Genomic DNA, 18,957 nt, shown 5'->3' with positions numbered 1-18,957 from the left:
AACAAAATTGTTCAATATCCCATTTTCAGTGAAACTTTTCTTCTGTTCTGATGCTGATTTGCCATGTAATGTGCTTTCAAGTAAGATATCTGGTGGCCTGTTTTTGGCACCATCTTGTATAGTTTTTCTATCGCATATTTAGTTTCTTCTTTAGTCTTAGTGATAACTGGTAAATTGTCAGTTAAGTTTAAGTATTTAATATTAATTTTTTTTTAATCTGGAACTCATGTACCTTTGATGTATTTTTCCCTTTCTCTTATGGTTTTGTCTGGAATTAAGGTAAAAAGCAGTGGAGAAAGGCTGTCTCCTTCATGAACATCTGTGCACATCTCATAAGGCTGAAAGATTTCACGAAATGATTTTGCTTTTAATGTTGTATCGTAAGAGCATGACAGATTAGTTCTCTGAGAATCCTGTGCATTATGAGCTTTTCAAGTGTGATGAAAACATTTTGTCTGTTGAGAGAATCGTAGGCCTTTTTGAAGTCCGCCAAGGGAAGGGCTAGTTGGGCTGGTTTATCAATAAAACCATTATATTTCCTGTAGGTCACTTATCTGTTCTGCACATGAGCAACCTCTCCTGGATCCTGCTTGGTAATCACTACTAAGATCTCAATCTGTTTTTTCAAGTGGTTTAAGATTTCTTTAGAAAGAATTTGATGTACGGACAATAAAAGAGTATACCTTTTTCTGCAGTAGGTGTATCAGTGCACATTTCCAATTCTGTGGAATCATTTCAGTTCCTCAGCAGTAACGCCATCTTTTCCAGCAGCTTTATTGTTTTAAATTTATTTTATGATACCTTTTGTTTGCATTATTGTCAGTGGTTTTGTATCCAGAACTGGGAAAGGCTTATGTCAGAAGGCAATTTTTCTTTTAACGGTTCACAATTGGGTAAGCTTGGAAGAAGTCAGCCAGTTTTGTGCAGTTCCCTTTAGTGTTCATCTTTAATGTTTTCTCAATACTAACATAGTTCGGTGTCTATTAAAGAGAGAGGTTCTCTTAGAATGTATTATAAAATAAATTATCAATTCGTATTTTTGAGGAGATCTTATTCTTTACGTATAAAGGCTTTGTATAAAAAGCAATGAGTCACATTTTCATCTAATACAATTGTGCATACCATTATAATTATGCCAGAAGGATTCAGTGGAGAGGAAGGTCACATTTAAAACACACTTAGTGCCATTACCCTACAACTTTCTGTGTGTTACATTTGTACTTTTGGTGTACACATCTACAGTCTTGATGTAAGTTTATAAATGAAATGTTATATTGAAAAGCACTACACCATTAAATTCTGAGTGGGACTCAGAATATCAGCTATGGAAACACTGGTGATGATCCAGCAAGTAATCAGCAGTGGAAGCCTATCTAAATCTGTTATTTTGAGATGGAACAAGTGGTTCGAAGATGCTGGAGAGAGTGTGGAAGGCAGTCCCCCTGTAGGTCTCCTGCCTTGAGGACTCTGTGCAATGTGCGCATGTGTCAAACTCGGACTGACAGTTAAGTGTTCAAATTTTGATTAAAACAACAGTCTAGATCACAATGAAATATTTTTACTATTATTGGTTTCGTCTTATGTTAAAGTCATCCTCATAATTTTAGGGCTCCTGTGGCTGGTGCTGGTAGCTCCATGGTTCTCCACATGACACAATGTGCAACTGAACTCGGGCTCGTTTACTACCTATTTTTTCACGTGGCTCATCTGTAAAGGGGGTTGGTAGTAAACGGTTGCATTTGCGCCCCTATTATTGAGTCAGGTATTGGCTGGCTTTTGAAGAGCAGTGAATTGAACTATACACGTTCAGATTGAAACTTATTTATTCAAAAGAAACACTTTAACGTTGTGGCCATGCATTTTTAACTTCACAAATAATAATCAGTGCAATTCGTACACTGTTTGTCTCACACCCACACACTTTCATTTTGTTCCTTCGCATACCCTGGCGTCCATGCTTGCCCTCACGGCACTTTGCCGCTCCCAACTCGCCACCATAACAGCCAACGACAAAAGACCATGATTTTCCCGCTCATATCCATAGTCCTGAGTCGGGTCACATGACACCACAGTAGTCAAAATAATTGCTAAACATGGCCACAATTCGTTTACAATACTTTATAATATTTAAATACTTAAATCTAAATACATTATATAATTTTACAAATTATCGCCACACTTATATAATTCGTTGCAATTAAAAGAAAACCAAAACACTATGCAATGGAACTACAATGCCCATCAAAACACAAAACAAGTATTTTCTGGTCTATTTTCCCCAGCATATTATCTCTGCTGCTGTGCTTTAAATTTTAAAGTACTTGAAAGAGTTCCATACTATCCCCTGTTACCTTACATACCCCCACTTCATGGAGACATTACCTTAGTAATGGCAACATGAAGTAGCACCAAGTGGAGTCAACCCATATTACTTTATATATTAAACATTTTAATTATAACTATAATGGCACCAAAACATGTAGAACAGTGTTATAGTGGTGAGTTAATCAGTGTAAGTACTGTCATCAGAAAACATACAAACATAATCCAACAATGTATCTAACTCAAATATACAATTAGATAGTCTCCTATTGAGTCTGATTGGGCAGGCAAAATGCAAAGAAACTTATATTATATAAATACCCATGTTAGTCTATATGTAGGTTGCACACTCACTGCACATTAACACTTCCACTTTTTACACAGTTGTTTCTGTAAGTTGCACGAAGTTGTTGTAACCAGATCCTTGTGTTCACAGGTTTATGCATTGTAATACAGACTTTCCAAACTTGTCAGCCAGCAGCACTGTGCTTCCTCTCGTTAGCCAAGCTATCCTATCAAAATTTAATCAAATCCTCATAAATCTTGCCTAGACATGCAGACCCACATTTCCCAGGAGTCAGGCTATCCAAACCCTCCCTGGAACATCCTGTTTTCACTGATCACTTCTTGTTGAGGTTTGTACAAATGACAAACATGCACACAAATCAAACACAAACATGGCATAGCTAAATATATTCTATTCACCCTTCAAATGTTCCCAGATCAGGAGCTTCGGCACTTCTACCCCCCGCACCAAGAGAATTTATTCCCAGAAGCAGATTCTCTCTCTCTCTCTCTCTCTCTCTCTCTCTCTCTCTCTCTCTCTCTCTCTCTCTCTCCCCCTCTCCTTTTTTTTAAATTCGTATATAAATTTTCACATAATATTTGGCAATATCTTGAAACCCATTATTTTATGACATTTCCATAGCTACCTAGATTCAATCATAAATGGCAAACAAACTCACCAAGGTCATAAACTTTTACAAGCATCCACTTAGCCATTAGTGTTCTTTCCCTCACTTCCCTCATGAACATCTTATAATAAGCAAGTTAATTATTTCCCATATGCCTCTACAATTTGCATATTTAGTGACTGCCCTACATGACTGTCCCAGCAACAATCCTACCCCCATGCACCAGTATCAACTCCAGGTGCCACAGATACATTAGAAATTTTAATAAAATCTCAACTATTTTTTTTTAACAAACTATTTGCAGATTTCCTCCCTCCTATATTCTCCACACATTTATACAGAAGTAGACTACATGTGCAGTAGGTTTCAGTTCCCGTATGACTCAACAAGGCTTCTATCACACCCACACCAGTTGTACAAATCCATTGGACAACAGATTCCCTTATTGCAAATACATACAGTATAATGAAGTTTGTTGACCACCAACAATGGCATCGCAACATACACAGTAACACAAATAATACTCCAATTATAAATATACATATACATAGCCCCCCATAATTTTTTATTTTTTTAACTCGACAATAGTGTATATGGGAATCTCACTTCCTTAACCTTTATTCTTTTACCACATATTTTTTCAACTCCGTTACATTTCTCAGTCCAAATGGCTTTTTGGACACTGGATATACCAACCTATATGCATTAGGGTGTGGACAACCCGTTATCTCAAAGGGTCCATGGTATAATTCAAATAACTTTTTGATTTCGCCATCAATGTCACTGGATTTTTTCTTGTTCCTCACCAGCACCTTATCTCCCTCCTTGAACTTTGTTGTCTTATACCTTTCTCCATGCCTCCTCTGTCTCTCATGTCCTTTCTTTAACATTTGCTGTCTGGCCATCTGCATCTTCTCTTGACTTGTCAAGTCTTGAGATGGAGGAAAATCTATGTGTTCTGCTATTATATTGTCTGGCTTGATATCTTTCATGAGCAGGGTGAGAATCCTGTCGCACAACTCTTCACTGTGTTCATAAGATCCTCAAACACAGTTATATATTCTGCCCAAGTACTATGCTTTTTACTGCAATATGTCCTACATAGCCTACCCAGCTCCCTCATATACCTCTAAGCCGGGTTTCCCGCAGGGTGATACACTGAAATCCTTATATGCTTTATCCCAGATCTTTGCATAAACTTCCCCCACACACTAGATACAAATTGTGCTCCATTATCAGACAGAACATTCTCTGGTTTTATAACATTCACAAAGTAATCTTTCTCTTGCTTGTTAATTATATTCTGGCTAGTGGCCTTTTTCAGTGGATACAGCGTTACAAACTTTGAGAATACATCAACAGCTAAAAGAACATACTTTACACCCCCTCAGCCTGTTGGCAGCCTCCCAAATAAATCAATAGCCAGCAGTTCACCATTTCTTTTAGGAACAATATTCTGCTTCTCTCCTTGTACTGCAATAGTATTATACTTCACTTTTTGGCATTTGTCACAAGAAGCCAACTGTCTCTTTACTCTCCTGTACATGTTGTTAAAACTAACATAGTCCTGCAGTATTTCCAAACATTTCTGAGCCCCATAATACCCATGGCTAAGGTGGATGTAATTGATTAATTTTTCCACATGCTCATCTGGAAAACATACCTTCCACTCCTCTTTGTCCAAATTTCTTTGTCTAAATAAAATACCCTTATAAATTCTATAATATTTAGCCATTTTTTCATGTTCTTTACTTCCAAAGTTTGTTTTGATAAACTTCAAGGTCTGGTCCCCATTCTGACGTCTCCTCATGTCCTTACAGATGGATCTGGTTTCCTTCTCTCCACCCACTCCATATACAATATCTGTAGTTCTTTCTCGTCTCCATTCGCTTCATGTTCTTCTCCAATGAAAGGTAATCTTGATAAGGCATCAGCCACATTGTTGTCTGTGCCCTTAATATATCTTTTCTCATAGTTTAACTGCTGCAGAAACATGGCCCATCTCATGAGTCTATTATTTAACAGCTTACATTCTTGCAAATAGCTCAGAGCCTTATGGTCTGTGTAAACAATCACTTTCCTACCTTCCACATATATCCTGAACTTCTGAAATCCAAAAACTATGGCTAAAAGTTCCTTCTCTGAGATACCATACATTAATTCATGTTTGGGCAGCATTCTGCTTGCAAAAGCGATTGCCCTGTGCTCGGTCTTCCCATCTAGTACCCTCTCCTGAAATAGCACTGCCCCTATCCCATAATCTGAGCTGTCTGCCTCAATACAGAAAGGCAAAGACAAATCTGGATAGAACAAAATTTTACTATTTTTTAATCTAGTCTTGATGGCTTTAAATTCCCTGTCACACTCAGATGTCCAGCACCAGGTTACACTTTTCTTTAATAGTCTACATGAGTTAGGTGAATTCAGGCTATAATCACTTATGTACTTCCTATAGAATGAACATAGTCCTATAAATGATTTCAATTGTTTCCTGTTCGTTGGTACCTTGCAGTCAACAATAGCCTTGATTTTCTCTTTATTGGGCATAATGCCATCAGGAGTTAACTGATGACCGAGAAATAGTAATGTTGCTTGAAAAAATTCACACTTACTTAACTTAAGGGTCATCCCCCCTTTAGATATAGCCTTGAATACATCCTCCAACAGCTGACAGTGCTCTTGCCAATTGCTACTTGTGATCAAAATGTCATCTACATACACTGTCAGTTTTCTCATTAGTTCATCACCCAACACATGACTTAAAGCCCTTACAAAAACTGCTACAGATATTGATAAACCAAATGGCACAACTGTAAACATATAAGTCCTGCCCTCAAATAAGAAAGCAGTGTACTTTCTGCTCTCTTCAGCCAATTGCACCTGCCAGAACCCTGAAGTCAAATCAACACTTGACAGAATTTTAACATTATAAAATTTTTGCAACAGCTCATCCATGTTCTCTGGCTGATCATTTTCTTTGACTATTATTTTATTTAGCTTTCTTGCATCCAATACTATTCTTATAGAACCATCCCTCTTTTTCACGACTACTATTGGATTACAATACTCACACCTCCCCATTTCCAGTATGCCCCACTTCAACATCATTTGTATCCTTGCCCTTACAGCCTCTCTATTAGCTATTGCTATAGGATAAGGTTTGGCCCTTATCACTTCATGTGGCAATACCCTCAAAACATAACTGAAATCTACGACTTTTCCAGGTCTGTCAGAGAACACATGCTTATGCTTACACAATTAATCTGTAAGCTGCACCTTTTGTTCCTCATTTAAATGTCCCATTTTATTTACTTTGTCATGTATCTGCTGTTCAGTGCACATCTCATCACCTACCTCTTCTATCCTTTGTAAATGAGTAAGTGTCTCACCTCCTTTCAATTCCCCTTTAAATTTTATTCTTTGTCTATTTCCACCAGCATCAAATTCTACCACTCTGTCCTTTACAAAAATGCTACAGTCATACTTGTACAAGAAGTCCATACCCAAAATTACATTCAATGCCAAACCCTTCACCACAAAGCAACTAATATCAAAACAATACTCATTGCTATTAAATTCCAGTAATACTTCCCTGCTGATGGGCTTGCTACATGTCCCAGTTGCTGTCTTAATTTTGACTCCTGTAACTGGTAATTATATTAATCCTAAACCTTTAATTTGCTGCCAGAAAGATTCAAAGATTGCAGATAAACTTGAGCCAGAGTCTAATAATGCTATATCTGTAACTCCTCCCACATTGATATCAATTATTGGCTGTATCACCTCTATTTCTACTCTGTTCAGCCGTGATTCCTGTAATAAATCTCTTTCTACTTCACTCCTGCTTTCCTCTTGCATAATGCAAATATCTTTAGGTCTTTCTCCAAAACATACATCAGTATCCCCTTCAAACAGATCCTTAATAGCAAACTCAACATTCTCTTCTTCACTTAATTCTCCCAATTTTCTGGCAATTTTAAATTTTATTTTACCCCATTCTTCAGGCATCAAAGCTTTATGTAATTTTGCATAGGACACCCAATCACTCAAATCATAATCAGCCTCCTCCTTTCCTAACCATCCACAATTAACATCTTTCAGACTTGCATCATCAGTTAAGAAAACATAGGTTTCAATTTTATCTTCTGGGCAACCTACAGCAACATTCTCCATATCATTACACATTTCCATATCCACACTGAAGTCATTATCACTACCACAGTTAACACCTGCACCCACAAGCACAGTAACCTTATCAGTAGGTAATTTACCAGCATTTTCCACTTTGTGAAATACACCACTCATATTAGCCTTTACATCACACTGAGTAACCTTCTCCTCACCTTTTCCACAATTCTCCATACTATTTCCAATAGACATCTCTACCCATTCATCACACCCATTATTACTGTGAATATTGCCCCTTAATTCCATATCCACTTCTGTTCCCCCTTTTGATGAAACTACCACTGTCTCTGATCTTTCAATGAATTTTGCTGCACACAAACCAATATTGTCCTCCTCTGCTTGTAATTTCTCTTCCCTTTTAAACATGTCATCAATGTAAAAAACTCACACTGTTCATTGCTGATATTAGCCTTGTTCCCTTTTTCTTCTTATACCTTTTATCTGTATTTCTATAATTGTTAAAAACCCCCCATAGATTTTCATTTCCTAAGACAGCATCCATATGACATATCCCAATTTCCCTTGATGACTTTATTACTCATCCCATCATGTCCTTGTCTGGCCCTGTTCACATAATTACCAGCCCCCCTGATGACCTTAAGTGAGGCACCAATTAGTTTTTTGATTGCCTACCCTGCCCATTTGCATCTGGCATTCCTATTCTCATACCTTCTCTATCAATCCTCATCTGATCAAAATTGTCTCTTCTCCCTCCAAAATTTCTGTTATACCTTTGTGGCCTGCTTCTCCAATCTCTATCCTGATTATTCTGATCACTTCTATCTTCTCTCCACCTGTTATGGTTATTACTATATTCATAATTAATACTATTTCCCCTTTCATGATACTTTCCACTCTCCCTATGTTCCATGTATTTAGGTCTGTAACACAATGCCCTGTCCATATTATCCACAAAATTTAGAAATTCTTCCACTGAATCTGTTGCACTGTGAATCAAATCTCATTGCAAATGCTCTGGTAATCTTCTCTTTAGTGTAGATATTTCTGTTAATACGCCCAGTGGGCCTATCCAGATGATTTAATTTATTCAGCTCTCTAACACAGAACTCTCTCATACTTTCCTTTCCACTCTTGTAACTGGATCCATTCAAAAAATCATTTTGCAATCTTAATTGTTTTGCTTGGCCTCAGTATTTGTTCAAGAACAGGTTCTTCTTAACATATTTAATTTTTGCCTGCTCACTCATCCCTGTCACAAAGTTATCCTTACACGCAGCTAGAAAGTCAACTGCATGGTATTTATTCTCCCCATTAAAAGGTTTTGACTGAAATCCATGCCCCAGAGGATATCCCAGCAATAAATTTCCATTCCCTGCTGCCACAGTATTAACTGTTTCCCTCAAGACATTTATTTCCCCTTCTAATTCCTTCTTATTGTCAGTAATTCCCTTATGGCAATCCAGCACTCCTATCTTAATGGATTCAATGTCTGCCTCTGTTTGTCTTTGAAATAATGTGCATTTCTGTTCCTGTACCTGAATCTGCCCCACAAGATTACTTTGCACAGTGTCCACCTTGGCTACTAGGCCTCTTTCAACCTCATTAACTCTCTCAATAATTCCTTCAACAATTTTAACTGTGTTTTCAACTTTATCTGTAATTTGAGTGAATTTGAGATCTAGCTGATCAAATTTTTCACTCACTGTCTTTATTTTATCACTAAGCCTTAATTCCATATTCCCTATTTTCGAGTCTATTTCTCCTAATTTACTAGTAAGTTTTACAAAAAATGTACTGACGTCACTTCCTGATATCCAGCCTATTTCTTTTGGCATGCTAGGGCTACTACAGGTACTCCTAACATCCACTGATTCGCCTTCACTTTGAGATTCACGTGTCTCATCAGCCATGGCTAATGAAAGGACACAATTTTGCAATGTATGTGCTGGCTGTACTTATCTTTTATATCCTCTTGTGACGTGACGTCTGCAGTGAGCTCCGCAGCACAGCTATGCAATGAATCGTAACCGGCGGCGTGGACACACAGCAAACTCAATCAGGAGCGAGAACATGTTGCGTAGGCCCCTGGCAGCAGTAGTTGTGTTGGTTGGTGGTACGGACGACGGTGTTGATCGTCGGCAGCATGTGGATACAGCTTCGACTGCTTTACCCGTAGCAACACATGGACGTGGCACGGACAACGGTTTTTTCTCGCGGCATCACATGTCGCGGCACGGACGACTGTTTTACCCGCGGCAACACGTGGACACGGCAAGCACGGTGGTTTTATCCACGGCAACACGTGGTCGACTCATCAGACTGTGTTACTGACTGCTTCACAATCGTGGTGGCCTTATATCGGCGTAACCACGGGGCAGCGCGTATCTTGTCCAGCACAAACACTCCAGTACTGCTAATGCACTGATTTAGCTCAGAGCCCCCACACTGACTGTTCAAAAGCCTAACATCAGACAGACATCCGATTCCGAAATACTATGGAATATGGAAGAAAGTCCTATCCCGGACGAGCCCCCAATTGCAACTGAACTCGGGCTCGTTTACTACCTATTTTTTCACGTGGCTCATCTGTAAAGGGGGTTGGTAGAAAACGGTTGCATTTGCGCCCCTATTATTGAGTCAGGTATTGGCTGGCTTTTGAAGAGCAGTGAATTGAACTATACACGTTCAGATTTAAACTTATTTATTCAAAAGAAACACTTTAACGTTGTGGCCATGCATTTTTAACTTCACAAATAATAATCGGTGCAATTCGTACACGGTTTGTCTCACACCCACACACTTTCACTTTGTTCCTTTGCATACCCTGGCGTCCATGCTTGCACTCACGGCACTTTGCCGCTCCCAACTCGCCACCACAACGGCCAACGACAAAAGACCACGATTTTCCCGCTCGTATCCATAGTCCTGAGTCGGGTCACATGACACCACAGTAGTCAAAATAATTGCTAAACATGGCCACAATTCGTTTACAATACTTTATGATATTTAAATACTTAAATCTAAATACATTATATAATTTTACAAATTATCACCACACTTATATAATTCGTTGCAATTAAAAGAAAACCAAAACCCTATGCAATGGAACTACAACGCCCATCAAAACACAAAACAAGTATTTTCCGGTCTATTTTCCTCGGCATATTATCTCTGCTGCTGTGCTTTAAATTTTAAAGTACTTGAAAGAGTTCCATACTATCCCCTGTTACCTTACAAATGATCATACACTGTACGTGCAGTGTACAATCATGGTATCACTTGGAGAACTGAGGAGCCGCCAGCACCAGTCATAGGGGCCCAAAAGTATCTGAGGATGGCTTTAACATAAGCCAAAACTGATAATAATAAACAAACGTTATTGCAAGCTCACCTGTGGTTTTAGTCAAAGTTAGCATCAGATCGCTGCACTCCATAGAGTGTTGTCTAAATTTGTGAAGTGTTCAAATGATCACAAATGGTGTAGGAATTGGTAAAAAGATTCTGCACACCATAATTACCCAGATTTTGTAGATGAGAAAAATCTGCTGAACTCATCCCAAAAGTTTTGACTGATGGCCAAAGGTAAAACAATGTGCATATTTGCCAAGATCTTGTACAACACACTCAAATATACCACAGGTTTTTGTATTATGTGATAACTGCCAATGAAATGTCCATTTTTGAGTATGACCCCAAGACAAATGCTGAAGTGCCAAATGATAAAAGGGTTCGAATGAATGAGTCAGATGCCAAAGCTGTATTCATTATCTTTTTTGACATTAAGGGCGTGGTCCTCCACGATTTGCACCTGAGGGACAGACCACATCGGTGGTGCTAAAAAGACGGAAGGGTATAGTCAGCCAAGTGAGGCTGGGCGTCACTGGCAACTGGAAGCTGCACCACAACAGTGCATAGAACCACACCTGCTTTGTAGTCAGCAACAGTCTGGCCCAGAGCTACATCACAACAGTTTCCTAGCTCACCTACAGTTCCAGTGTGGCCCCTGTGGACTTCCCCTGTTCTGAGTGGAAACAGCTTTCAAAGGACAGTGTCCTGAGGCTTTCCTGTGGTCAAAGCACTTAGACATTCTGCTTGAAGGAGTTTCATGAAAAGGAGATCCAAGGTGCTCCCAAGTGTGGAAAGCTTGTTGGCAGAAATGTGTTGTTTCACATGTGTCATTTATTGGCATCAACAGTATGTCATCCCTCATTCCATGTGATATTGTAGAGAGAGATTTTTTTTCCACTCTGGACAAGTACACAGGGTCTGGTGGTAAGGAAACTTATATCTTTGCTGTTCAAATACAGCTAATGAACATTTTGTTTCACCAGTGGTATTTGAACTAGGTTGAGCAACATCATACATATGCACACTGTAACCTCTGCAACTGAGCCAGTACTCAAGATTTTGCAGTTATCATGAACATTAGTCTGTAATTATTAATTTTTCACAAAAGTGTGTTTAAATTCAGTCTACCTTTAAATGCTCTTGAAATGCTATATTCCTTAGTACATAAAAAGCCAGCCATGTTTCTTGTTGACAGTGCATATCTTTGATATTTTCAGACACCAACCAGTTGTCTCATTGGTGTTAATACTGCTGCTGATTTTGCTGCCAATATTAATTCAATATTATTAGTTATTTGGTTTTGCTAAGTAAAATTTGAATTACAATCAGTTTTATGCTTCATGCTTCCAGCAAAACTAATAATTAAATGTGTAATACGTATTGGGAATTATACTTTATTTCCAGGGTGGTGTCTGTAGTAACTTCTATCCCACTCTATGTATGTGTTAACAGCAAATTAACATTCAAATTATTATTTGCTTTAACTTTTGAAATGTTTGAATAACTGTGACATTTTGTAACTATTTTGCTGCATTGAAAAGGAATTAAGTATTAACCTGTGTTATACTTTTCTTTTATTTTCTCTGGAATGTGTGTTTCAGGCAAATTTTCCTTCTGTGAGTATAAACATTGTTTTCATGATTTTTTTCTCTAACATATTTTGGTACAGTAATGTTAAAAGTCTGCAATTTTCAAAAGGAAATTATGATCACATGTTTATAATATTGTAAATAGATCGAGTTACTTTCTTGATATTAGAACTAAATGAGTTATCGTACTGTCATGACAGGAAGCAGTTCCAACAACGATTTGGAGTGACGCTGGCATTTGTGGCAACTCGCAGTGGCTTGACTCGGTGGGATGATATTGTGGGGCCTCAAGATTCTTCACAACCGTAAGTCATGATGTCAATCTTCTAATGTGCTGTCAAGTTATTTGTAAACACCTCTTCAAAATTCTATCACACAGTATAAAAATATTTCTGGAGGTATCATTTAGGGTAACTAGTCCAAATGATTGCTCACTAATTCACTACCTTATGTCACACCGTCCATGAAATCATTATGTCTCCTTGCCTGTGTTAAAACAGGTGCAAATCATACAACTTAATACAGAATTTAGTTAAGTTTAATTGATTTATTCACAATGTTCCAAGCACAAGTACCATAAAATAGAGCCCTCTGCAATGTATAATGAAGTATGAAGTGTGTAAATGAAAAGATTCTGCTATTATAAATTGTCTGTCCATTACTTTATCTATCATCTGTGTTACTTCACTTGCATTATGAAGGCACTAACTGTATTGTATATATCCTTAAAATAGCTTAACGAATATCTTCACTTGCAAAAAGGTACTAATGTTATAAAATCTGCCGGTCTGGAAAAAGAGCTATACTGTTGTCTTTTGTCGAAAAGCATTTCTACAGATGTGAGTGAGTAAGGTGGTGCAGTAGTAAATGCTCAACTCATATTTGGCAGGATGGCAGTTTGATTTGCTGTCCCATCGTTCAGTGTATGACTCCTGTCATTTTCCTAAACTGCTTAAGGACAATGCAAGGATGTTTTGTTTGAAAAAGAACATTCCCCAGGTCCTTCCTCATTTATACCCAATAGGAGCTATTGCTCCATCTCTAATGAGCTTGTAGTCGACGTGACGTTAAACCCTCATCTTACTTTCTTCTTTCCAGATATGTTATGCAAAACAAACGTCTTGTGGAAGTCACAGAAACTGGACAAATACACTTAGAGGGATGCAAGTTAGTGTCACATTACTGTAGATATAACATAAGGCAGTTACAGAGGGTACCAAAATTACATAGTGGAAGTAACTGAGAACTCATTGTACTTCAAGATTCAAGACATCCCCAGCCTGTATAGTACTAATGGAGGGCACTTGGAGTTTCTAATATCCAGTAAGAAGAGAAGTAAATAACTTGACAGTGATTGAAAGTCTAATTTCTGAATCTAACTATCTTTAATGAAATAGACAAGAGCTCTATAATAAAAGGGTTGTCTGACCATTTTGGTCAATTTCAGTAATTAATTATACAATTCAATTCAGTTTAGCCGAGAAGGGAAAAGTACAGTTTCATAAAATCGTAAATATCACACAGACATTGTGTAGCCACAGCCTACAAGATTGTGTTCAGAATTATGTTTCAGTACTCAGTGGCGTGTGCACTGTGATTTCCTGGCCATTGACAACTGTGTTCAACCAGGGCTAGAAGCCAGAACCTTTCCTTTTGAGGAGGCAGTTCTCTTGCAGACAGTCATCCAGGCACAATTCATGACCCATTCTTGCAGATTCAATACTGCTAAAACTTCTCTTCTACACAGCTCTCCTGCCTACGTAGCAGAACCAGCTCCCTGGAAAGAAAGGATATCTTGAATAAAAGCCTTAGTAACATACTAGGGGACTGTTTTAAGACTGTATCTTTCTCTCTGTTCTGGAGAGTGTGCTGGAAAGTAGGACAGAAGTAGGGGCAAAATTTAAGTTTTGACAAAGAGTAATGACTAATGCTTCATTATCTGAGTCAGAAGGAGCCGTGACCACAAAAGGCAAGGTTCTGGGTTCGAGTCCTGGTCCAGCACAGACAGTTTCAAAACAGCACACACTCTACTGTTGAGTGAAACATTCATTCTGAAAATTAACATGTGCACAACAAGCAATTCTCCAAAGTTTTAAACCATGCCATCAAAAAGTGAAATCCAGAAAGTCTACAAAATTCCATCAACACAGCAAAGACATTTTGCATGATTATTAGTCATGAAACGAATAAGTTTGGTAACACAAATTATGGTCACCGCCCCGACAATAGTTGCGAGATAGATGATATTACATTCAAATCATTGGCTGTTAAATTTGGGTAAACCTTCCTAACAACAGCTGAAACAACAGTAAGAGAAAATGTGTAAACAAAAACAGATCTGTATTATTTACTTATACATGTTTTGCATATTGTATAAAACATTCTTCGACTCCTTGTCATGTCAGGTCAGGGTAAAACCTTGAACTTTCGATGATTACCTACATCGTCTTCATCAGGAGCAGCTGACCTCAAAACTGCTGCTGTGGTGACCTTGTATAGGCCAAAGATGGCTTCTGATTGGTCGATAATTGTGTCATGGGGACACAGATGGTGTCAACATCTGTGCTTGTGACACCACTGCTCCCATTGCAATGAATATCTCTGGCTCTTTGCCACACTTGAAGATTTTTCACACATTCTTATTTCTACAGCCTCTTTAATCACAGAATCCCAGTATATGGGAGCCTAGAACAAACGTTTTGTTTCCTAAAACATTATTTTGTGTTTGATTGTGCTCAGCAACAGCAGATATCTCCAGTTCTCAATCTTTAATATGTTGTTAATGTTCTGCAAGGTGGTCAGAGATGGTGTGGGTCAACTGACCGATGGAATTGCCACTACACTCACAAGGGATGTTCTAAATCTCGGAAATCCTAATGCCAAGACTGTCCTTAATAGGGCATAGCACCTCCTTTGTCTTCTTAGGAAGTTGGAAAATAAATCTAATACTTTGTCTTCACAGGACTCTTATCTATTTTCTTGGATGTAGTGCTGCAGAGGGGAAGGAATGCAAAGGATGGCTCATCATGTAAATGCTAAACATTTTCTCATTTCCTTTTCTTGGAGAAAACTGATTCAATACCATGTGTCCCATGGCTGTTCTTTCGGAACACATACTTCAGATGACTAATTTTGGCATCCATCTGGTCCTCATCAGAAACAGTTTCATCCTGTGTACCAGCATATTTAAAGCTGCTCTTTACTTCACTGAATGGTGGAAACTCAGGGCTATATATAAATCATTGTGCGTTGGCTTGCAATACATTGAGTGGCAGATATGTCAATCCAACTTTTGTTGTACCAAAACATCTAAAAATGGTAGTGTTTGGGTGCATAAGGTTCATATGTTTATTGAAGTGCTCAAAAGCTTCTATGCAGTGTGGCCAGACCATAAACATACCATCAACATAGCGATAAAATGAAGATGGATGAAGGTGAGCCAAATTTAATGCACATTCCTCAAAATGGTCCATATAAAAGTTGACCATTGGTGAAGACAATGGATAACCTATAGCCATTCCATCTATCATTTCATAAAATTCACTGCCATACAAGAAGAAGGTGGTGATCATGACAAGTAGGAATAATTTTATCATTTCAGGTGGAAAATGTTCTTCCAACAGTTTCGGTGTTTCCTCCACAGGAACATTTGTAAATAGTGGGACCACATCCAGGCTGACTAAAATATCATTTGGGCCAACTCTAATCTGTTTTATTTTCTCAGTGAACATCTGAGTGTTTTCAATCTGATGTTCACAGCGACCAGCCATTAGAGTCATTAGCTTTGTTAAATATTTAGTCAGCCTGTAGGTAAGCCATAATGGAATACCTTCTTTGTGGACTTTAGGTAGTCTGTACAGCCTAGAACGCCTAGGAGCTTGTGCTCAGAGAATTTTGATGACATCCCATTATAGACTGGAATTCTTTAGGAGCTCCACCCTTTTCCTGCTGTATGACAGAGTTGGGTCCCATTTCAGGCATTTGTATGTGCTACACGTCCACTTTACCAGTGAGACAGAGAAAGAGGGATGACTGCCATTTTTAGATATTTTGGTACAACAAAAGTTGGATGGACTTCTCAGACATTCAGTGTACCGCAAGCTGACACAAACTGATTTATATATTAATGCCGAGAGTTAGCACCATCCAGTTTAGAAGAGAGCAGCTTTAAATATGCTAATACACAGAGCAAAAACTTTTTCTGACAAGGACCACTTGGATTCCAAAATTACTCATCTGAAGTACGTGTTCCAAAAGAACGAGTATGGGGTACATGGCATGAAGTTGGTGTTCTCCAAGAAAAGGAAATGTAAAAATGTTGAACCTTCACATTATGAGCCATGGACTGCATTCCTTCCCTTCTGTGGCACAACATCGAGCAAAATAGGCAGGGTCCTGGGGAGACAAGGTATCAGATCTATTTTCCGACCTCCTAAGAAGATAAAGGAGGTGCTACACCTTGTTAAGGACAGTCTCGGCCTAAGGATCCTAGGATTTTCAACATCTTTTGTGAGTGTGGTAGCAATTACATCATCCAGTTGATCTGCACCATTTCTGACCACTGTGCAGAATATCAACGATGTATTAAAAATCGGGAACTGGAGAAATCTGTATTTGCTGTGCACAGCTTCATAAAAAGACATAAAATACTGTTTGCAGAAACAAAAGTTTTGTCCCAGGCCCCCATATACTGCCTTTTTGTAATTAAAGGGGCTGTATAAGTAAGAATGTGTGAGAAAATCTTCAATCACATCAGTAGATATAATCTTAACAGTGTATGGAAGCGAGCTCGTGATGCAGACAAGAGCAAGAGATATTTGTCACAATATTTACGTTAAGAGCGAAGTGGTGCTGCCACCAGTGCAGAAGTTGACACCACCTGCAACAGCATGACATTACCAAACAGTCAGAAGCCATTTATGTGCTATATAAGGCCACCACAGCAGCAGTTTTGTTAGTCAGTTACTCCTGTCAAAGATGTCGAAAGTAATCATCGAAAGCTCAAGGTTTTACCTTGAACTGATGTGGCAAGAAGTCAAAGAATATTTTATACAACAATGCCTTCATGAAAGACTTCATTCTCATATTTGCAAAGTCCATTAACAGACACAACTTTTGCCACCTCAACCATAATATTCATCACAAAGATCATTAAGTAACTGCCAAGCAGTAACTCTTCTGGCTACGATGGTATTTCAGCTAGTCTTGAAAAGTTGTGATGACTTGTTAGCATTTCCCTTTCATTACTGTTGTAATCAGCCTGTGAATCAAGATATATTACCAGAAAATAGTGGTAGTAACTCTCATGTATAATAGAGGAGATAAGCAAATGAACTCTACATTATAGACTCCCCTTTATTTCATGTTCTCGGATATGTTTGCACAGGTAGTTCAGAAAAGAATATTGAACCTCTAGGCTGTGTCATGACAATAATCTTTCAAGATCTGCTCAGTTAGACTTCTGTAAAGTAATACTCTAAAAACGCATTATATAACATCACAAACTCAGTTCTCGTAGAGCTGAACAAGAAAAATTGCCCTGTCGGTACTTTCTGTGATCATGCCAATGTCCTCTGATTTTGTGGATCATAAAATTATACAGTAGTTGTAGTATTATCCAGTCCAAAGACTAGTTTGACGCAGCTGCACATAGTACTTATCCTGTGCAAGCTGCTTCATCTCTGCGTAATTACTGCAACCTACATCCATTTTAACATGCTTTTTGTGATGAAGTTGTTTCTCCCTCTAAAACTTTTATTCCTCACTCTTGTGTCAAGTAGCAAATTGGTAGATCATTCATTTATTCATATCCAAGACATCATACATTAAGTAAAGTTATAATTAAGTAAAATTATAGTTATTATTATTATAAGTATGTTGAAACAAACTTCATTCACACATCCAAGTCTTCAATTAAAAAGTATACAGTTAAAACGGAATAAATAATGCTATAATATGTTGTATTGTAATGAAAATGTTGTCCACCATGGTTATGAGGTGTTCAAATACCAAAATATAGTCTATAAAATAACAGCCTCAATAGTCTTGGCACTTGCTGTGATCAAGTCATGTATAGAGCATGGTTCATATTCATCCAACTTCCTGCACATTGGTAATTGGAGTGCATCTTGTAATTCTTCACAGTAACAACGTTCATCTGTGCTAATGTGACTCCATTTTTTCAAATATTCTTTACACTGGGATGTACCCATCTTTAAGTGATTTATGATTGTCCAAGTTGTATAAGAAAGTTTGAAATCCTCAGTAAATTCTTCTTTTGGTGTATTCCATGGGCCAGGTGGAGACTAGTTCTGCCACAGTTCTACTAAGCATTTATTAGGTAATAATGGGGTTGCTTCACTTGATTGTAAAAAGCTATTTCTTGATTTCAGTTTCAGCACCTTTGGAATATGTCCAAACCTAAGGTGTCTGGGATCTGTCTCTGCTTTTTGTTTTCCAACCTCTGCAGCCATTCTGTTCTTTACTTCTGGAAGAGCTATGCCCATTAGCTGATCTATTTAATTTATGGGGGTAGAGCAAAGACATTCTGTAATGATACAACCTGACTTGTTCAGAGCTACACTTCCTGTTTTGTATGAGTATAGTTGCCCCCCTTAGGGCCACATATTCCACAA

General features: G+C 38.2%; 1 protein-coding gene across 2 annotated transcripts in view; it reads left to right on the top strand.

Moving 5' to 3' along the window:
• The window catches only part of LOC126483961 (voltage-dependent calcium channel subunit alpha-2/delta-3), an 832,874-nt gene that overhangs the window by 671,811 nt on the left and 142,106 nt on the right, over nucleotides 1-18,957 (top strand). For both annotated transcript variants that reach the window (XM_050107259.1, XM_050107258.1), the window contains one exon: nucleotides 12,523-12,627. In XM_050107259.1, the coding sequence (XP_049963216.1) occupies nucleotides 12,523-12,627 (105 nt within the window). The remainder of the gene's footprint in view (nucleotides 1-12,522; nucleotides 12,628-18,957) is intronic.

The sequence above is a fragment of the Schistocerca serialis genome, chromosome 6 (assembly GCF_023864345.2).
Source record: "Schistocerca serialis cubense isolate TAMUIC-IGC-003099 chromosome 6, iqSchSeri2.2, whole genome shotgun sequence".
Taxonomy (NCBI): Eukaryota; Metazoa; Arthropoda; class Insecta; order Orthoptera; family Acrididae; genus Schistocerca; species Schistocerca serialis.
The sequence above is the reverse complement of the archived record's forward strand: the minus strand, read 5'-3'. Positions and strand labels throughout refer to the sequence as shown.